This window comes from Apteryx rowi, unplaced genomic scaffold, assembly GCF_003343035.1.
Source record: "Apteryx rowi isolate R43461 unplaced genomic scaffold, aptRow1 scaffold_508, whole genome shotgun sequence".
NCBI classification, from domain to species: Eukaryota; Metazoa; Chordata; class Aves; order Apterygiformes; family Apterygidae; genus Apteryx; species Apteryx rowi.
Genome location: NW_020450770.1, coordinates 616,788 through 638,889, shown reverse-complemented (window position 1 = coordinate 638,889; position 22,102 = coordinate 616,788). Strand labels below are relative to the sequence as shown.

General features: G+C 35.7%; 1 protein-coding gene across 10 annotated transcripts in view; it reads left to right on the top strand.

Moving 5' to 3' along the window:
• The window catches only part of TRAPPC8 (trafficking protein particle complex 8), a 53,038-nt gene that overhangs the window by 20,726 nt on the left and 10,210 nt on the right, over positions 1-22,102 (top strand). For 9 of the 10 annotated variants that reach the window (XR_003255810.1, XM_026079992.1, XM_026079988.1 and 6 more), the window contains 17 exons: positions 80-180; positions 703-808; positions 2,923-3,054; positions 5,188-5,412; positions 7,360-7,468; positions 8,177-8,371; positions 8,554-8,684; positions 9,788-9,862; positions 10,225-10,351; positions 11,461-11,618; positions 12,114-12,556; positions 14,180-14,327; positions 15,714-15,810; positions 16,636-16,704; positions 16,815-16,855; positions 18,459-18,644; positions 19,232-19,333. Coding sequence is in view for 9 of the 10 variants with exons in the window: in XM_026079992.1 (XP_025935777.1) it covers positions 80-180; positions 703-808; positions 2,923-3,054; positions 5,188-5,412; positions 7,360-7,468; positions 8,177-8,371; positions 8,554-8,684; positions 9,788-9,862; positions 10,225-10,351; positions 11,461-11,618; positions 12,114-12,556; positions 14,180-14,327; positions 15,714-15,810; positions 16,636-16,704; positions 16,815-16,855; positions 18,459-18,644; positions 19,232-19,333 (2,445 nt within the window). In the remaining variant the exon portion in view is untranslated. The remainder of the gene's footprint in view (positions 1-79; positions 181-702; positions 809-2,922; positions 3,055-5,187; positions 5,413-7,359; positions 7,469-8,176; positions 8,372-8,553; positions 8,685-9,787; positions 9,863-10,224; positions 10,352-11,460; positions 11,619-12,113; positions 12,557-14,179; positions 14,328-15,713; positions 15,811-16,635; positions 16,705-16,814; positions 16,856-18,458; positions 18,645-19,231; positions 19,334-22,102) is intronic. The other variant, XM_026079991.1, reaches the window with a different exon arrangement.

Here is a 22,102-nt window from a genome sequence, read left to right as displayed (position 1 = left end):
TGTGTGTGTCTGTGTGTGTCTGTGTGTGTCTGTGTGTGTCTGTGTGTGTCTTCCCCCTCCCCACCCTTCTTCCTTGCAGGAAATGGCAGCAGTATCAGCTTTTCTTCAGCCTGGAGCTCCTAGACCGTATCCTGCTCACTATATGGAAACAGCAATTCAGACCTATAGAGATATCTGCAAGTATGTTGTTTGTTTACTTTCATACTGGTTCTATGAATGATGTAATACCTAGTGGCTTAACTTTTCTTTCTAGTAGTGCCAGATATCTACAAGACCACAGAATGATGGTATAACTCCTGAAGAGTAAGATATGTTAATTAATCTAGTATAACATGGAAGAGGAGGCACTCTGTTCTTGACAGAGTAATTATTAAACTAGTTGCTGGCTGTTGGATTTCTGGCTTAGCAGATCACTTAGTTGGTTTGCCAAAGGCTTTTATAAATAAGATATATTTTCCTCAAAAATGATCTCATTAGTTTTGACTTTTTAAAAGCTGCTGTTAAACTATAATGAGAAACATAATGATAAAAGTGGCAGTCTGTATGTGGTTATTTTGTGGGCGGAGAACTTTTATTCCTCTTAAAGTAAAGAATATAAACAGAGCACTAATCTGGTGTAATACAGAGAACTTGTGAGATTTGAGGTTAAAAGTTTTCCATGGTTTCTTTTGATAAATATTTATTAATATGTTTTTGTCCTAGGAACATGGTTCTGGCTGAACGTTGTGTGCTGCTTAGTGCTGAAATCTTAAAAAGTCAAAGCAAATATTCAGAGGCAGCTGCTCTTCTGATTCGTTTAACCAGTGAGGTAAAACACTTAATAGCTTTTTCCACTCTTGCCCTCCCCCCRTTTGTTTACATACCCAAACACTTCTAGGTTACAGTCTAATTCTTGTCTTAAGTTGAAACATCCAAAGATAGCAAATGACCAAGTACAAGGTTTGAAATGAAGTAAACTTTGTTTATACAGCAAGTGAAGAAGCTAGTACTTTGCATTCTTCTTCTTTCAAGTCAAGTGACTTGTTTGACTTCTTTAAAGACCTGCTAAATGTGTATTTATCATCTTTGGCTTCATAATTAATTTCCTTTAACATCTACTTAGCACTTGAGTGGCATACTTCATCGGTTAAAGTTATGGTTAAAAATATTAGCTTGACTTTCACAGCCATAATGGATACCATCCCACATGTAATCAGTTCTTTATAGCTTAAGCAATGAAGGCACTGCTGTAGCTCAGCTACTATGAATCATTAGAATCTTAACCATGTAAGTGTTCAGCCCAGCTTTCACTTCTGTTATACTAATTGGTGTAAATTAGCTATGGAATTACATGCTAACAGCCCAGAAAGGGTCTTGCTTGGAAAAAAAAAAAAAAAAAAACAAAAACAAATAATTAGAAATATCTGATTGTGTAGCATCTTTTGTGTAGCTGATAAAACAACCCAGGTTTGGAGGAAAGCCTTAAATGGCAGTTACTTCTGGCTGTGTGGCCAACTGCACCAAATGTGATGCTTCCGATACTTTTCCTGGGACAAATAAAACAGAGAATGAATTGCTTATTTCTCTAAGTTACTCTCCTAAGTGTCTTTGTAGCTTCATTTTTACCCTTTTAACTTATATATAATTTTTTGAAATAAATTTAAACAGCATAAATTATTTAAACAGGGAATTCAAATACTATTGGCTGTGCACAGTCATTTTACTACTTAAATTAAATGCAATGTGCTTGTAGTGTCTTTTTGGCATTAGCAAAGAAAATCTTTGCAGGATGCCATATAGGCCTTCCAGGGTATACTCATAATCCAGACACTTGCATGTTACTGATAACATGGAGATCAGTTTTAGTAAAATCAGGTAGATTCGGTTCTTATCAGTTAAAATAAACTCAGTAATATAGCTGTGCTTTGGCAGGAGAAAAGAGATTATATTATTAAGAAGAAATTTTAAATTACTAAGAAACTATCCTTGTTCTTGTGTGTTAAGTTCAGTAAGCTCCATTGTTGTTTTTACCCTCAACCTATTAAAGCTCTTATTCTTTGTTTCTAGTTTTAAAATTGGTGGGGGAGGGAGGGGAAAAGGTGGTAGAGCTCTTGAAAGTTAATGGTAAGTACTAGAAATGGTACCTGGAAAGTTAATGGTAAGTACTAGAAATGGTACCTGGAGTAACTGAAGAGGCAGAAAGTATTTCTATCATTCATTTCTGTATCACCTGCTTCAGTATCTCTTCAGGTCACTTGAAAAAAAAAAACAAAAAAACAACCCAGTAAGTTTGGTATTGAGCATTTATCACTGAATATATAATGAGATAAATAGTATATTACTTTTTTTGTTCTATGCACACACACACCCCCCCACACACACCCCTATAATTTTTGTATATAAAAGAATTTCCGACTTTTTTATGGATTCTTTTTTCCTGTTAGCATGAAAATAAGGCTGTTGTTACTGAGCTATATTTTGATGTCAGAAGCAGAAACAATGCAAAAAGATCAAATAATTATTTTGAAATATAAATTATTTTGTGTCCTGTTTCCAGAGTAGGTCCAAATTTGTCCAGGGATTATTTGTGTGAATGCTCTCAAACTTTATAACTACATATTCTTATAAACAGTTTGTAAACCTTGTTACACATGCACATTTTCTTAAAAAGAAATTGAAATGTTACCAAATGTACTGTTACTCAGTACCTGTTTTGGTTTTAGGAACTGAAATATGTTAGGACAGGAAAACCTGATTGTATTATGAAAAGCTGGATAAGTAGGTGCAAATAATAGGTGTCTCTTACAGAACAGTAATGTTCAAGTGTCATCTACCTTATAGGACACAATAGTAAATAGAGGAGTTCTTAATTTTGTTTATTTGGTGAACTTTTACTTTTATGTTCAGCTTTGAGACTAATTATCCTTTTTTGCTTTTAAATAGGATTCTGATCTCCGCAGTGCACTTCTGTTGGAGCAGGCAGCTCATTGCTTTATAAACATGAAGAGTCCCATGGTTAGAAAGTTTGCCTTTCATATGATACTGGCTGGCCATAGGTTTAGTAAAGCAGGACAGGTAAGTGTATCTTTCCAGATGGGAAATAGGATCAGTATTTTCTGTTTAATCTGAATAGTATGTTAAACATCTTCACATCATTCTTCTGGAAGAAGATGCTCTGCTTTGAACATCTTTGTATTAGAAGTATTGAGCTCTGATCTTCTGGAACATGAAAATGACTTCTGCATTAATCTGTATTTAAAGTAATGCTGAGACTTCAGCAATAAATACTTTCATTCCTGGGTGTCAATTTTTTAAATAGTGAAATACCATGTTTTTTACTTAGATAAAGATGTATTATCTCCTTTGAGATAAGAGTGAATTGCAGGAATTAGGGATTTGTAAAATTGTAACTCATTAAAATAATAGCAAAACTTAGGTATTCTGTCCTCCTGCTGCTTTAACCATATGCTTTTCAGTGTAAAGGTACAGGTGTGTGAACAGTTACTACAAGGCAAACTATAGCATCTCTTTATGGCTGCTTAGGCTCAATTAGCAATTAAACCGATATAGATCAGATTGTTTTTTCTTTCACTCACATTCCTGTGCAGACAGCTCTAACTATATGATAAATAGACTGAAAGTCTTTTGTACATAATTTGTATTCTTTATTTCTGTCTTGGATGTGTAACAGACTTGCTAAAGATAGATTGTGCCTGATCCCTGCTGAGATTAGCTGCAGGAGTTCAGTTACAGTGCTCTCCCTGAATACAGTCAGTTTCAGTTTACCTTTATGCTGCAAACTTGTGGTAAAGATCAATTTGTATTGCAAGTCAACAATACAAGAGACCCCAGGCATCAAAATCCTATTTGAAACAAAATCCTTGCCCCCCTCCCTGCTACCTCTCTCGAAAAACCTAGTTTTGATCATCCTGATAAAGACCAAAGAAAGTATTGTTTTACCCTCATCTTCTGTTTTTAAAATTAGATGTGAATATTAGTAGGACTATTTTCCTCTTAACTCGGTTGTCTTGTTGCGGTAGGTTTCCTATCTGTTTATTCTGACAATACATTGCTGACAGTGAGCTGTTGATGTGTGGTGTTGTGTGTTTGTGTGTGTGGGGGGGGGAGGGGGTGTTTTTTTTTTTTTTTTTAATCTTATTTCTCTGCCTGGAAAACTATACATTTTGTAGAGCTTTGTGGCTCTGTCTTCATGTAACATCCCTCTCACATTGTTTATATTTAACTTTTGTAGGGATTCTGGTTTACAAGAAATACTTCTTTGTTTTGAAGTAATTGTAGATTATTTTCCCCATCCACAGAGGCATCAAAATATTAAAGGCTACTGAAAAAGTCAGCCAGGCTGCTCAGCTGTAATACTGCAATATCTTATTTTAAAGTGTCAGTAATATCTGCTGGCGTTAAAGAATTATTGCTTGTATTCTGTCATCACCATAGCTGTCTGAACACTTCTTGGTTTTACTCCCATTACTGCTGTAAATAAGGGAATCCTGTTCCCTTTTTTAGAAGCTGAGACTTGCCTGTACAGTGAATGCCTAGGCAGATGTTCAATACCTAGATTTGGCATTGAATGCCCAGGTCCTCATGTATGTACAGGAAAGGAAACTGAGGAGCTGATTGGGAGCAGAGCATCTATCTCCCAATGGCTGATGTGACTGGTAATTTTGTTTCATGTACTATAGAGCCATGAGCGTTGGGGTTTGCTTGGCATGGATCTTGTACTAAATGTTTCTTACTGAAGAACACTTGAATGGAGTTGTCACAGTGAAAGCTCTGTTACTGAAGTGAGGTGACATGTGTGTCCTGGCTTGGCAGCGGAGTTCTGCGGGCTCTAGCTCTCAGTTCTAAAGCAACGCAGAACACTTTAACAAGCGGCTTCTCATCCTTTTCTTTGGTTAACATACTGCCTGCTACACTAGTCTTTGAAAACATGAACTTAATCAGAACACTAGACACTGTACTACAGGAGCAAACAGTTCTTCTGCCCTTAGATTAATGTGGACCAGATATTACGAGGTACAATTCTGCAAATATTACACTTGGTGTGGGAGAGGGGAAAGTTTGTCTTGTGTTTTTCTTTTTTTTTTAAGTACAGTAACTTTTCTGACTTACTGTTTAGTCTTCCTAGTACTAAAACTGCATTGAGTGGTTAATGAGACTATTTGAGAACTAATGTTGTTGTTCTTGCAGAAAAAACATGCCTTACGTTGCTACTGTCAAGCCATGCAGGTTTACAAAGGGAAAGGTTGGTCTCTTGCAGAAGATCATATTAACTTCACTATTGGTCGTCAGTCCTTTACACTTCGTCAGCTTGACAATGCTGTGTCAGCCTTCAGGCATATTTTGATCAATGACAGTAAACAACCTCCAGCTCAGCAAGGAGCTTTTTTAAGAGAATATCTTTATGTTTATAAGGTAAATGTGTTTTCTTTTTCTCTTCTTCTTCCCTCCCCCTCCTTTTTTTTTTTTATTCCTTGAGTAGTCTGTGATTCTATTGCCAGTAATTTTTATGTTAAGTCATTAAATGTATTTCAGTCATATCTGCTTTGTTCCAGAGTCAGTTTATTTATCTAGTTGACCTATTTGTTTTTAAACTTAGGTTTCAAAAATAAATTTGCTGTTTCTGTGTGTATTAGGACTAATTAAGTTCCACTGATGGCCAGTCTGATACAATCTAGCATGTAGGGCACTAGTGTTACTTTTTGAATGTGCTTTTATTGCAGTAAAATGAACTCTTAATTTTGAGGTCAGTGGCTGAATTGCAGCCTGCGATAGATCTGGCTCTTCTGGAGTAAAAGAATCTACTTTGTTCTCCTCCTTTTATAATGATCTTTGAGGTTTTTGGTAATAGATGTTTAMTAAACTCTAGATGTATGCATTACTTTCATGTGCCACTGACAAAATTCTTGATCTTGCTTCCTGCTAGATCTTTCAGTGTCTACGTTTACTTATACCTCTCACATTTAATATTAAACTTGCTAGCAGCGGCAGCAGCAGACTTCCCTAAACGATAAACTAGGTTTCAATTAAAAATCACTTAGCTTGATTAAGGTTGGTACCAAGAATTTGGGGAAAGGAGCACTCTTAAAACTGATAAGTGTTGTTCAGTTGCCTAAGTTAGTATGCTTTCAGAATAAATTTAATTCTCAGAATTATCTGCTGTGTAGGTATTAAACCTAGACTTATTTTTAACCTAACAAGCTTACATGCAGTAACTTCTTGCTGCTTTTTGTCTGTCAGAAAAAATAGATGCTCTTAGAATGAAACTGCTTTCTGTCTGAACATAATGAAAAACTTCTTTCCTGTGAGGGTGACTGAGCACTGGAGCAGGCTGCCCAGAGAGGTTGTGGAGTCTCCTTCCTTGGAGATATTCAAAAGCCATCTGGACACAATCCTGGGCAACGTGCTCTAGGTGACCCTGCTTGAGCAGGGGGGTTGGAACAGATGATCTTTAAAGGTCCCTTCCAACCTCAACCGTTCTGTGATTCTGCTTTTTTTTTGGTACATTGGTATAAGTTGGGGTGTTTTTGATACCTTGAAGTATTTTGTAATAGTTAGGTTCAGCTGTTTTCCTCTTAACAGCTGTGTCAGAAGCAGCAGGCTATACAATTGTTGTAACTACAGGTAATGACAAACGCCACTCTAAGGTGGAGCTTTATTGTAGGTATAGTTACTCGTCTCCACATAGGCTTTGTGATAGCCTTTTTCTAATTCAGTGGCAAGAAGCTCACGTGAATATAGCTGCAGAAAATCAAGTTGAATCCAGCTAGCATTTTCTGGTATTAAAAATTACTCCACATCCATGTTGCAGGGATTTTTTTTTATTCTTTTTTTTTATAGATAAGCATAGCATTCAGCTGATATGCAAGTTCATTCTTGATTTTGAATTGTAGTATATCATACACAGTACAGATATCTCCCCACAACTTGCAGCCTTGCAGTTAGTTAATGACTTAAATTTATGAACAGAAGTTCTGCAGAAATTGCTAAGTTATGGTAGAACTTACTTGGAACTGGTTTACAGGTCAGCTGTGGTGAGAGTCTGTATAATAGTAGTGGTGTAGTGAAGGTAGTTTATCAAATCCTGAACTTAAAGACAAGCTTTGTGTCATAATAAAGCTCACGACAACCATGCAAGAGTGGTGGATTAAAGTCTTCCTTGCCCTTTTTTCATAAAGATTTCTTGAACTTTAAACTCTCAGCTCTCAGATCTTGAGCAGTTAACTGAAATGATTCCTGCCATCTTAGAAACGCTGCCCTTTCAAATATTGAGGGCTATATAAGTTGTTCCTTATGATCTGAAAACTGGTGATATACAGCATAATGTCATAACAACATTTTTGTTTTTCTCCTTCACTCCAGAATGTTACCCAACTAACACCTGATGGTCCATTACCGCAACTTCCTTTACCATATATTAACAGTGCAGCAACCCGAATTTTCTTTGGGCATGATCGAAGACCAGCAGAAGGTTAGAGAACTTTGTGTAAACAGATTTAAATCCATTATTTGTGTAACCAAAACACATGCAAGATTTAGTCTCTTTTCAAAGTTTATGTAAAAATAATGTGACAAGATAGCTTCTTAATCTTTTCTTTTGAAATCTGATTTACGCTTAGTATCTTCTTGTTAGCTGTCTTCGCACTTCATGAAGTTTGAATACGCAGATGCGCTGACTTCATTTTCCCCCCCCCCTCATAACTTGAGAATTTCAATGCAAGTCCATAATAAACTTCATGAAATGGCTTATTAATGTGTTAAGGTCTTGACACAAGCACTAGTGATAGAAATTAGCTTTACATCTAACTTCCTCTTGGTTGACATGTTTGAAACTTAGATTCCTGAATGTAGAGTATGCTGAGTAGAAATTCATATACAAACTGTGGGGTTGTACTCTGTCATAAACTAAAAATAAACTGTAATCTGAGTATAGCACATTGCATGCTAAAATCATGGAATTCCACAGTCTGCAAACAGTATATTCAAATCATCTTCAGGATTTTCTTCCATGTGTCTGTTTCACAATTAATTTAATAGTCAGAGGACTGCCAGACATTTTAATGTTAAAGGCAGTGACTGAGCACCTGCCATGTTTCAAGAATACTTAAGCACTCTTTTTGTTGTAACTGTTGCATGTCACTGCTGTTTACCTTATAACATTGCCTTAAACTTGTACTAGGTGAAAAGCAGGCAGCTACGCACGTAAGCCTGGATCAGGAATATGACTCGGAATCCTCCCAACAGTGGAAGGAACTGGAGGAGCAGGTTGTCTCTGTGATTAACAAAGGAATAATGCCTTCAAACTTTCAACCAACACAGTTCTGTTTAAATAGCTATTCAGATAACTCCAGATTTCCACTTGCTGTAATAGAAGGTAAAGTTAAGACTTGCCTATTTCAGAAATAAAGTGGGTTAAATCAATTTGTACAGTATTTCCTGTACTATTGTAGAATTAAACTTGCACTTCGTGCAATTGGCTTCTTGAGCTAAAAGTGAAGCTTCAGATTTTGGTGGAGGTAGCCGGTTGTGACTTTTTTTTTTGCACTTTTTTAATAGAACCAGTAACTGTAGAAGTATCCTTCCGAAACCCTCTGAAAGTTCCACTTCTTTTGACTGACCTTTCATTGCTGTGGAAGTTTCAACCTAAAGACTTCAGTGCAGAGCATGATGGAGAAACAAAAGAGCTGGTGAGGAAAGCTTCACCTTTTACAGCCTAAATCAGACGGCTACAGTTGTGGAGTATATCTCAACATCTCAAAATATTAGAGCAAGAAAATTGCTGGTTTAAGTGTAAATTGAAAGAAAGGAAAAAAAACCTACTGAATATCTTCATGAATCATTTAAACTTTCCTAGATCCATAGGGCACAAAATATCTGTTAAGAAATTTACTGTAATAAGTAATGTAAAGATGCTTGAGGCTAAGCCAAATGCTTTTTTAATGCATTTTTTATGTATATATTTATACATTTTATTGTATGTATAATACATGCCATTTTGCATCACGTTAGCCTTGACTGACTGAAATGACTTATACTGTTTTATCATATACCTATTTTTTTACCCTAGCTACATTGTACTTTATGAAGTGTGTGCTCTGAAAAACAAGAGTACTGGTGTGCTGTGGGAACATCTTGGTATCTTGATTAGGAGAAAAATGAAAATGTATTTTATTAAAAATTAATGTTTTAATACCTTAGATGACCTAATTATTATGTTTGTTACTTCAGCTGGTAGGGCCAATGCTTCCCTCTTAGTGACTGTTCTCACTTTCTTTTTTTTTTTTTTTTAAGTTTTAATATATTCTAATTCTGAATATTACAGTAAATTCCTTTAACTTGGTTTCCCAGTCAAAGATTCTTTTTTTTTGGGGGGGAACATCTTGATTTCTAAAGATGCTTTAAATACTTGCCAGAGTTATAACGTTTCATATAAATAAGTGTCGGGGCTGCCATACATATTCCCTTCTGTTCAGCCCAAAATGCTACCTTAATGATATGATGAATATTTCTGTGAGTATTAGTGAAATTGATTGGGAATGACTCCAATTTATAATGATGCATCTTAAACTTCTCTCTGAAGTAGGTGTTGACTGAGCTCTCTAACTGCTTCTCTAATTCAGAAAGCCTGAGAGTATGGACATACAACTTCTGGTCCTAACTGTCTGCAGTTTGGAATTCATATGATTTTTCCTTAAACATTTTACCAAAGCTGCAAGAACTAATATTTATAGCTGTTTTTGTTTCTAAAAATATCTGAAAAGCTGTGTGTTTTTTCTTTTTTTCTCTTCAGGGAACATGTGATGATGATATGATAGGGACTGAAGCAATAGCAGAATTTTTAATTAATAGTGAGGAGACAAAAGTGGTAAGTAGTATATTTTTTCAGTGTTAACCTTTGGGGCTTCAATCTTATTTCAGACTTGACAAAAGTTAAACTTCCAGTGCTTCATGCATCAGTAATACGTTCTGCCTCTGTTAAAGTTCAACTTTGTTACAATTTAGGACTTCTTTCATAATGTAATAAATACTTTTCAGCTGGACTGGTCTAGTAAATTCTGTGTATATAAAAATTTCAAACCTAGTGACTTGTAGTTACTGTATGCAGTTGTATCAAATGTGACTATAAAATAAATACAGCTGTGGGTGTCTTTAATAATTGGACATTTAAATGTAATAATACTTTTTCTTTAGTAGCAGCAACAACAAAAATTTAACATATCTCCACAGGCAAGACTAAAGCTCTTTCCCCATCAAACAGGGGAGCTACATATTCTGGGAGTCGTTTATAATCTTGGCACTATTCAAGGTGCTGTGACATTAGATGGAATAGATCCTTCTATTGGGTTACAGACAGGTGAGTGTATTATTCCCTCAAATTGTGTGCCTATGGAAGGAGGAGACAGTGATTCTGCAGGGTTAGAACTAAGTTCTGTTTAATTTCTGATGATTGTGATGTGAGGGTTTCCTTCAGGTTGAGGAGATGGAAACAAAGGAAATCTGTGAAAGAGTTGGCATCTATAGAAATCCCATGAGAAGGGGAAGCTAGAGTGGAAGGGGAAGTAGCTAGTTAACTTTGGAACTTAGTTCCTTTTAAATTTAGAAGTTGTGAAACCTTTAAAAATCAAGTTAAGTATTCCATCTATGCCATGTTGCACCTGTAACACCTTCTGACTCCTTTGCCATTTCTTCTTCTGACTTAGTTCAACTTTTTGCTTGCCCTGTCCCCAACTTTTCTCCTAGAATTGCTCTGAAGTTCTTTGGTATAGGTTCCTAAATTTAAATTTGGCTGATGGGACTTTTATTTCTAAGCATCTTCACTTTATTTTGGCTGTCTTTCCTTTATATTAAAATACAAATGGCTTATTACGTGCATGTCACTTTCTTTTGTTGAGTTGTTCACTTGAAACTGTCTCTTATAGGGAAAACTTAGTTGTTGGAGGAAATGGAATTAAAACAGATATTTGAAAGTGTTTAAAAGAAATAATGAAGCTTGGTTAGCTATATACAGATGCTTTTTATTCTAAAGACTTATCCATAGTATAAACTTTCAGTTTGAGCAGTGGTGGCATGTTTTGAAGGAGAAAGTGTTGTCCTCCCCTGTCCTTGGCCCTTAAATCAAAAAATAGAACAGGATCATCTTGACTCTCAGCAGCCCCCTGCCACCCCAAATTTGGCATCCCTGTTCTCTTTACTGCCAGGACTCTGCGCAGTTGTAGTCCCACTATTAAAGGGCAAAGCAAGTCCAAAACAGACATCTGACTGTCTGAACTTGCAATAGCAAAACACTTTGCATGACAGTGAACTGAATAGTTCGTTGTCTGTGACTATGCTTAATCAGTGAACATTGTGTATCCCCAATAACAGAAAATTCAAAATGATTTTTACAGTCGGGGAGGGGAGTTGAGATTAATACTCAGCAAAACTTAGAAGTTATTAAAGAATACTTTCTAAAACGTGTTTCAGGGAAGTTTGTCTCCAATGGATTGTCTGTACGAGGACGACAAGATTTAGAAATCCAAGGGCCTCGACTTAATAACACAAAAGAGGAAAAAACATCTATTAAATATGGACCTGATCGACGTTTAGATCCTATTATTACAGAAGAAATGCCTTTGTTGGAGGTACATAGCTATTTTCTACTGGTAATTTTGAGCAAATGTTTGAATCTAGAGATATAAATGTAGTTCTAACCAAAAAGCCTAACCTTTGTTAATGTCTAAATCTTAAGTTAATTTCTGACCTGTCAGTGCCAGACTTGTATTTTCTTCAAGTGAAACTTGAAGCCTCCAAACGAATATCCTGCTGTAATTGTTTTATTCCCTTTAAAATTTCAGTTAGCAATAGCTTTTGTAACCAGATTACAAGGGGGGAGCAGAATGGGCAAATCATTTTTTTTTTCCTTTTATTTGCTTGCCATTCTTCATCTTGAGCACAGTCCTTAGTTTTTTTTAGTTAAAACACTGGTTTTCTCACTAGGATTATCATAATGGACGGATTGTTTAAATCTGGTTAATGATAACACTCTAAAGTTGGTTGTTTTTGTTGTTTTCATGCTCACTCATAACTTGTCAATGTTCAGGTTTTTTCTCCTCTCCTTCCCCTTCTCTCCAATACAGGTGTTCTTTATAAATTTTCCTACAGGGCTTCTCTGTGGAGAAATCAGAAAAGCATATGTAGAATTTGTGAATGTAAGCAAGTGTCCTCTTACTGCCCTGAAGGTTGTTTCCAAGCATCCAGAATTTTTTACTTTTGGGGGAAATACTGCTGTTCTAACGCCACTAAGTCCTTCAACTTCTGAAAACTGTAGTGCTTACAAGACTGTTGTGACAGATCCTACCTCTGTGCGTACAGCACTGTTATCTTCAGCTTCTTCTGTAGACTTTGGGGTTGGCACAGGAGGTCAACCAGAGGTAATACATGTCCCACTTCCCGACTCTGTTCTTCTTCCTGGGGCTTCAGTGCAGCTGCCAATGTGGTTACGAGGACCAGATGAAGAAGGTGTCCATGAAATTAACTTTTTGTTTTACTATGAAAGTATTAAAAAACACTCAAAAATGTGGTAAGTTTTTTTTAAGCTATTTTTTGTCATACTTAATGAGCTGTTAAATATAATTACATGCACTGTAAACACAAACATAAGTATTACTGAATTTCTCTGAATTGCTGTGGTAATGGCAAACAGTGGCCTGTTATCTGTTATTCTAAGCTTGTGCAGTCTAAAAGCAGTAATCTGTTTTCTACTATATGATCTACCTTCTATATGAAATTATATAGCCTATACTGCTTCCATCAGAGTACCAAATCACTTTTTTTGGTAACTCAGAAGTTGATGGAATCTTGTTAATACAGCCTGCGTTCCTAGTCAGAGTTTCTCTGGAAGCACATCTCTTTGAGCAATAGGGGAAAAAATCACGACTTAATTTGTTGCTTCTATATATTATAAAACAAAATCTTACCTACTTACCTACTACAACTTAAGATTTCTGTCCTTAGTTAAAATGTGGCTAGTGATTATATTATGAAAATTATTCTTTTTGGAAGGGTTAAATACCACGTTTGTCACTTGCATGCTATTGGGGCGTGGAAGGACAACCAAAAAACCCTAGAAGGCCTTGTTAAAACTCAAGGCATTAGTTTGGTTAACTAGCTGAAGGAAAGCTTTCTCTGCTTGCTCTTTTTTCTATAACTCCTTTTTGGACCATTCTTGAGACGGACAGTTGAGTTTGACTCCACAAGCTATCAAGTAGTGTTTTTCGTGAACTTTACTTCGAAGGGAGTGAGATGACTTTTGTTATGCTACTTATTCTCAAGTCCCTCCCATGTCCCAGGCTAATAAAGCTCAGAAGTCTTGCATATTTGCCCATAATTATGTAACTTTGGCAGAGGGAAGTCACACTCCATTTTATCATGGAGGTGTATGTGCTAGAATCATTCATCTGGAGAACACTTTGGTGATATCTGCATTAACAAGTAGTGCAGAGTAGGAGTGAATCTGTAGAGTGGGTACCACTAATGTCTCCTCCAGAGACTTTTGCAAAAGGCTTGCTGGCCTGAAGGTTGAGCTGGTCTAGATGCCAATAGGAAAAGGACAGAATGATGATGGTTCTAAAAGCCAACTTTGAAGATCCTCAGTTTAGGGGAATTCTTTCAATGCAACAGTATTCTGTCTTGATGCTTTTCTAATAAGTATTTATGCAGCAGATATGACTAGTGGGCCTTTTAGAGTTTATTTGCTTAAAAGCTGTATTTCCCATAATACGTGCTGGCATCAAATACTTAATTATGTTCCTATGCCAATAAATGCCTGTTTGCTTTCACTAGGCCAGCAGTCATATATCTGAAATATTGATGATGCATTTTTCTTCATGGTAACATCTGAACTTTCTCTCAGTATTTTGAACTGCCTCAGACACTGCATGTTTGAGCAGCATGTGTTTTCAAATACCTACTCATGCAGCATGGTTGTTAACATACTGTCTTTTTGGTAGGAAGCTAAAAAGAAAAGTATCTTTTTGGTGGTGGAAAGGAATAAGCTGCCTAATGTCCTTAATACCAGTGACAATGTAAAAGTTAAACTTCTTGATGAGAGGTTCCAGATGGCAGTCCTGGTTCTGAAGAATATCTTTTTTTTTTCTTCCTTCTTTCTCCCCTGCCCCCCTCCGCCCCTTCTCCTCCTCCTTAGTCATAGAGTATTAAGGCACACTGCAGTTATTTGTACTAGCCGGTCTCTGCATATTCGAGCTACTATCTGCAGAAGTAATGCACTTGAAGATGAAGGCGGCAAAGGGGATAATATGTTGGTGTTTGTGGATGTAGAAAATATCAATACTGTAAGTTCATATTAAAAATAACTATATTGTTCTTAAGTTCAGCAGACATATAAATGTCATCAGTAGAGCCAATATTGAAGTAAAAGCTTTCTTAAAACCACTTTGACTGGAAACATTAAGTAAACCTCGCATATTTAATCATTCCAGTTAATGTTAATGCTTTCTTTCCAGCAGTAAGTTATTGGTCAAAATTCACTGCAGAAACTTGCTGTAACACTCTCTCCTCATATTGCAGTACTGTGACTCTGAGTCTCTTTTCCCTCGCCTCCTGTAGGATGACTTATTCCAAATTCATATGCATTCTTGATGCTAACAACTTTTGTGATGGTTCTGAACGCCTTCCCCCCCGTCTCTTTCAGTCAAAACACTAGTATGGTAGAATTAATGATGACCTTGAAGTCAAAATTTTTACTCAAACTTGAAGGAAGCATCCTTGTGTAAATTTACTAGCCAAACTCTTGAACAGGTTCCTGCATGTATAATCAAAATACAGATATGTTTGTTGTGGTATGTTGGCTTAGCACAGCAGATGAAAATATTTGTTTTTCACGCCACACTATTTTAAATTGACTGTTCTTTTGGTAAAGCTGCTGCAGTTTTTTTAAATTGACTGTTCTTTTGGTAAAGCTGCTGCAGTTTTTTTAAACCACAAAGCAAAGTAGTTTAATCCTCTACTTAATAGAATTCCTAAGCATTTAACCTACTAGGTGAATCGTTGAACTGATTTGTCATTTTGTGTTAAAGGTATGTAAATCCTGATGTTTTTCAGCTGTTAAAGCAAATATTGCCCAAGCATCCTTTGAGGAGGGAGGATTGTATTATAAAGTCCTTATCAAGTTAACTGATAACATTCTGTGAAATTAAATCTTCGCTACTGCTTCACTGTTTGCAAAAAATAAAAGCAACCCAAAAGCTGCTTTTCATCATGTATGTATGTAATTGCTTTTTGAAAAAATAAAAAAATGAAAACCAGCTACTGAATGATCTAGCAAGGTTGCTGAAGTCATCTTGGAGGACTAAGTGGCCTTGTGGACAGTGTTCTGCACTGGAGTCAAAAGCCTAGGTTTGATTATGGGAGTCTTTAATTTAAAAAAAAAAAAAAAAAAAAAAAAGCTTGCTGATTTTTCTTTCCCTGGGATTTTTGTTTCCTCTTCTCATTGTATCCTCCTTTACTGTAACTGAAAGTTGCTGGGGGCTGGGATTGTTTGTTTTTACAATGGGTTTTTAATCTCTTGTCTCTCCTTAAATACTATATTACAGATATAGATATTGTGAAAGAAGACTTAGTTTCCAACACTGCCACCTTGCAATAACCATTTACTAAGCAATGCAGAACATTACAATTGTGATTCATCTTGTTTGACATCATCTTTGTTTCTTCCTTAGAGTGAGACTGGTGTTAAAGAATTTCATATAGTACAAGTTTCAAGTAACAGCAAGCACTGGAAGCTTCAAAAATCTGTTAACATCTCTGAAGACAAAGGTTTGTGGGTTTTTTTTTCTTTTAAATCATCAAAGGTATAGGGAATCCAGCTTCTGCCTGACAGAATACTTAAAAGAATCTTATGAGGAGCTAAGTTTGTCTTTAAGAATGATTCAATTGCAAAAATTTTGTCCCTTTCAAACATACTATAGTTCTTTTGTTACTGTTTCAGGAGAAAAGTATATTGAAAAATGTTTTCAGAGTTCGTTAGTTTTAATAGTGGTACTGATCTATGTGTAAATTATTTAGTTGATGTAGAGAAATCCATGTCGGAGTTGGCAGATAATTTGCTTCACAAGAAAAATGTGGCAGCATTCCTTTACCTTCAGTTATTTATATCAATGTTAATTTAACTAATCCAGCAGAATATCTGATAAATGCTGTGTCCTGCTTTAACTAATACAACCTGCTAATTTTCAAAAAGGCTAATTTGCTCAGATAAATTTAGGAGAAGAAGAAGTGCTGTTAAGGTATTTAACAAATGGACTAAAACAATGTTATCCATATGTTCAAGTAAGTAAAAGGTCAGTGACGTGAGTCTAAATATACTGACTTCCTCTTGCATTAATATTGAAGGCTGAATTTTCTGTCTTCTGTTCCTTCATTCCTTCTTCTTACCTTCTTTATGTATTACAGCTCACTTACTGTTCTAGAACTAGATGAATGGGATCAGCAGAAATATCATCTTTACTCTTGCAGTTGCTCTGCTTAGTTATATATGCTTAAGTTTCATGAGTGTGTTTGACTTGCAAAGTGCAAAGGCTGACTTGGATACTGATTTGGCTGATGTGTTGAAGAAAAAAGTCTGCAACCTTTTTCTTTCAGATGCTAAACTCGCTAGCAGAGAGAGAGCAAAGTTATGCTTTAAAGCAGTAAGATGCAAAAACTCAGAAGGTAGGTTCTGAATGTGGTAACTTTTGAAGAAAATAAGATTTAGATACTGCATGCTGAAGTTGTGACTTTTCAATGATGCTGAAAAGAAGCTTTTTCTTTTTATCCCTTAGAAAATTACACGTTTGCAGACATTGTCTTTGGAAACGAACAGGTAAGTGAACTGGTGCAACCGCATATTTTATCTTGTTATCAATACCTGTCATGTGCAAGTGTCCCAGCGAAAGCCTTATTATAATTTAAAGACTAAAACAATGCTTTAATGGTTGGGGAAGTTGGATTTTTCACTTTAACTCTCTTTGAAATCAGCTCTTTTTATATAAATACAGTACAAGCTAGCACAGTCTAGTGGATAATCTGGAAGCTTCAGTTGCCTCTACTGCTGAACTATTTTCATGGGAGTGTAYTGAGATATTAGTTTTTTTCCTTCCTTTCAGAATCTTCAGAGCAGTTCTCAGTATTTCCCAGTCCCCTAGTTTCCTAATAGAGATCTGAGGAGGTCAGATTCTTCGTCAACTGCTTTTCTTAATTATTTCTTACTGACACATTCTAAAAATAATCTGTAAACCTCCAATGAATATAGCTATCAGAATTTGAAAGCCACTAATTTAGGTTGCAATTGTTTCAGGAAGTCCACTTCTGTAACTTCTTAAATGGTTGAGATTCCAGAGTACCATGCCCTTTTAATCTATTTAAGCCCACAAGTATTGTCTGAAGAAGAATCCTTTTAGCAAATGATCTTGGTACAGAGAATGTTTCTCCAAAACTTGAGAAAAAAGGCCATTCAAATCAGGACAGAAATCTACACTAGTGTAGTGTCTTTAGGTGTAGCTAGGTGTCAGTACTTAATTGTTTTATGCTAAGTGTACATTTACCATCTATGTAGCTGGCTTTTAAAAGCCACTGCCATTCTACTTTATAGGTATATAAATTGAGTTTAGAACTAAAAATCTGAGGCAGATATCTGTGCATTTTAAATTTGGATGAGCTGCAGGGACTTCAGCTTTCTTTTTAGGAAAATACCCTCCAATGGAGGGAAGAGAAAATTCCCTTCTAGACAGTTACTCCAAAGGCAGGCTCTTTCACCTGATGGGAGGGTTCTCCTGGTAGAACAATTCCCAGAATATGCTGTTGCAGAGCTGTTATGCTTACTGTTTTCCAAAGGGAGGCATTAGGAAACACTTCTCTCAGCAAGTATTTGGTGTTGGAAAATGTAAGCACAAGTGATGAAAGCTTGACAAACAGCACAGCGTTTCTGGTTGTGCCGCTTATGTGGAATATGCTATACTCTGATCTCTCCTGTTAGTAGGTAGCAAAATGTACATTCCAAACTTTGTTAAATACTCCTAGTTAACTAACCTGAGGGGATTATTAGTAAGTAAAATCCTAATAAAGTAAAAATGTAATAATGATTTGCATGTGAGTTATTAGAGAGAGCTGGAGTCTATCCTCCAAGCTATACTTGGTATATCAGGGCAGGCTCTCTGGTAACAGTCATAGCCCTTAATGAAAGGTTGTTAGTCATAATTTAAGGCCAGTATTTTATGATTCTGTTCTCCTACATTATCTTTCAGGACTCATTATATATAGAGCTAACCTATGTAACAAAAGTGTAAAAGCTAAAGCTTGCCGCATCTTGTAGGTCTGTAAAGGATTGCTTGAGAATGGAACTGAAATACTACAGTAATGAGCTCTCCTGTTAAAGAGTAGCTTGTATCAATTTGCATCCTGTTCTGAAAGCACTTTTTCTCTTGCAGATAATAAGTTCAGCCAGTCCTTGTGCAGACTTTTTTTTCCAAAGCTTATCCTCTGAATTAAAAAGAATGCATGTGCAATCTCATACTCACACATCTCAAAGGGCTGTGAAACAATCATTTGATGAGGCAGTCAGACTAATACAAAGGTGTAGTGAAGTGGATTTGAACATTGTTGTATTGTGGAAGGTATGTATGGTAGTGGCCTTTTTGCACTCTTTGTAGTAACTTGGTTATGAAATATGAATAGTAGAAATCATGATGTGACATGGCATCATGAACTTTCAAGCTTACTCATGCAGAACTTAAGCAGATATAATTTTGTCTGAAATCATGCAAACTAAATTTGCTATCAAAAAGCCAAGACAGTCTTCATAGCTGTTACTGTAATAAGTATGCTTAAATGACATTACGTTATTCTAGATGTATGCATTCCTACAAATGAGTTCTTTTTGAGCTCTTCTGAACTCTTAGAATGTGAAGTTCATTAATGCTTGCTTTTATCATAGAATTGTAAGAGTGACTCAGTGTGCTTTGAAGAGTATGGTTCCATTTACCAGGATAAAAATATTAAATAGTAGAAGTGAGCAATCTCAACTTCAGAAGTTGTCTTGCAAAGCTAAAATCATATGCATAAAATATGCAGGTCATGCAGCATTTAGGTTTTGAACAGTACAAACTCTTCCACTTAAGTTAGTGGGAAATTGGTAATTCTGTATTATGAAGTTTATGATAGTTTTTGGTCTGCTAATATTTTTGCTTGTTATATTCTGTAGGCATATGTTGTGGAAGACAATAAGCAGCTTATTTTGGAGGGCCAGCATCATGTTGCTCTTAACACTGTTGGGAAGGAGGCTTTTTCCTTTCCTCAGAAGCAGGTAATTTATTACAAAATCTTTCTTTATAATTGCCTTTTTCCCAAAATGGACTTGACTTGTTCTTTCTTGTAAATATAAATAAGTGGAAAAACTCTGGTGCTTTTGTAGAATCTAACATAAGATTTGAGTTATTTTTAAACAATGCAATTTGTCTACTTTGCACTCTTGTGGTATTTGATTAGTCATCTGTACGGAAATAGCTAGACTTGGACTAAAGAGGAGAAAGGCAATATACAGGTAATGTATAACTACACAGCTGTTGGAATAAACTGTTCTCTAGTATTTCAGATTAGAACCAGATGAAGAAAAGCTCATTAATGGTATTAAGCCAAAGTTAGCATTGGTTATTGGTAATAGTAAAATAGTGGTATTTTGGTTTTTCTTTGAAGTGTTACAAAATCAGAATAATATAAATTTTACTATTATGTACAATTTATAAGTAAGTGCTTTTCTCGTAAGAAGTTAAAACCAGAAAAGCAGAATTGCTGGAGCAGTAAAGATGCTGAAAGCTTCTGTTGGAAGAGATCAACTAATAACATGCTGCTTCATTTCTAAATTTTACAGCTTGTTCAATTACACAAAGAAAATAGCATCTGTAACAAACTGGACTCCTGGTACATGTACAGTTTTCATAGTTGTTACGAAAGTTTGTATAAAAACCATGTGTGCTGGATGCAGTTTATGTGAAGAAGACTAACAGGCAAAATAAAACCCAAATCTTGCATCTGTTCAGTCTTTTGCTGAACAGTGCAATCCTGTTCCCTCTTGCTTCAGTGCCAGCCTCTTATTTGTGTTTTGCCAATATTGCAAACCTCATATAGCTTTTGATGAGCTCTCATACAAGTTTGCGATAAGTATTACTTAAACACTTACTTTGGCAAGCACACGATATAAAAACAAATGTGACTATTGGCTGTAAAATACTGTTTTATGCTTAACATGAGTGGATTTCTTTGAACTGAATTTGTACACTTCGCTTTGCTTCATAAGCCTTTAAATATTTCACTTCATTAAGAAGTCTTTCTGTTTAGTTTGTCCTATGAAAGGCCTTAGACTAAAAGGGGTATATTGTTTGAGGTAAACTGGCTGCTGTTCACTGGCAGTGAAAAATAAGAAAATCTAAGCTCTTGTCTCTGAAGAGTCTTTTTTTCACTTTTCTTAAGCACACAAACTTGCTCTGTACATATGTGGGCTCAAACTATGGTGGCCAATACTATACTGTATTACCCTAATAACTACCCACTCCAGTATTTTCTTTCTTGTCTTAAGATGTATACAGAACAGTAGTCCATATTGTGGACATCTAAAGTGAGGAGAGAAAATGTTGTGGATTTCTGTTCCTGATTTTATCAAGGCCTTGTTCTAGCACATGGGAAGTGAGAGGAGAGTTGGAGGAATCACACCTGCATCCTAAAGTGAACATATCACTGAACTTCAGACATGCTAGGGATTTGTGCTTCTTGTTGACTGTATTGGAATTCTAGATGTCTGCATTTGATTTAGTTGTCTAAAACTAAATGAAATTAATCCTGCCACCAGTGCCAAGATGTACCTTCAAATTGTTTTGAGAAATGCTTATTACCACTTTAGCATTCACCCTCTATAATCTCAATTTCACATTAATACAGTTGATGCAACGTATATCATATTCACTTTCCTCAGTGTAGCTAATGAATTTCCAGAATGTTGTGAAGCACCTTAGTTGGAAACAAAACTGCATCTTTTGAATAAACAATAGAAATATGATATTTTAAAAGTAGTACTAGTTGTTTTAATAAATGCTAAAGTCCTATGTCCTCAAAGTAGCCAAAACTCAAGTTTGGCTTAGACTTTAAGAGCCTGTAATCTCAGGACTGCTGAAGACTGAGAAATATAATATGCTTTTATTATTTTTAAATTTATTATATATTTTATATATATAATTTGTTATTTACATTATATATTATAAATATATAATATATATTTTTAAACATTACATACTGCTTTTTTTATGGGAATTCTATACCATGAGGAGACAAACTCTTTTGAGATGGTAGTGAGGTGTAACAAATTAAGTGATCTGAGACTTTGCATCAGTTAAATATATGGAGTAAATGAAGTGAAGAATTAAAAGAATCCTCAGAAATGGGATTAAATGAGGCTATGTAGAAAAAATAAATGTAGTTCAACTATTAAGGTTTGTCTACTATTGTTGAATTATCTTGCCCTTTCATTAAGGTCACACAAGCAGTGAAACAGGAAAAAAAAAAATCATACTTCTAACTTAACATTTTCAGTATTAGCTTCCAGATACAGACTTGTAAGGGAATAGTCAAATAGTTTGTCTTGTAAATCTTTATTTATTCTCTATATGTCATCAGCTGGGTTGGAAACTCTAGACAGTTTCTGAATGTTTTGGGCTGATAGTATAGTGTTTTGGGCTGTCTTCTGTGAACTAGACAGTAGAGGGAGATGGAGATGCATGCTTTTTACTAACACTTTATAGAGTTCTTAAGTGATGCAGGGCTGCTTAGACCTGAAAAATGGATCTATGTGTGGATTCTGAACAAGGTGTCACCTAGGATGCAAGAGTCTGGTTCACTACCTCCTTTTTTTTTTTTTTTTAATAATTAATCTTCTGTTTGCTCCTCTTATTGTTTTCAGTAACTTCTTTCCTCTTGAATTGAATTGCTTCCACTTTCTCTATGCTGTAGTCACCGGTGAAGAAGTCTTTGTATTTCTGGCTGGCAATACAGTAATCCCCAACCAAGAAGAACAGTCTTAGAATAG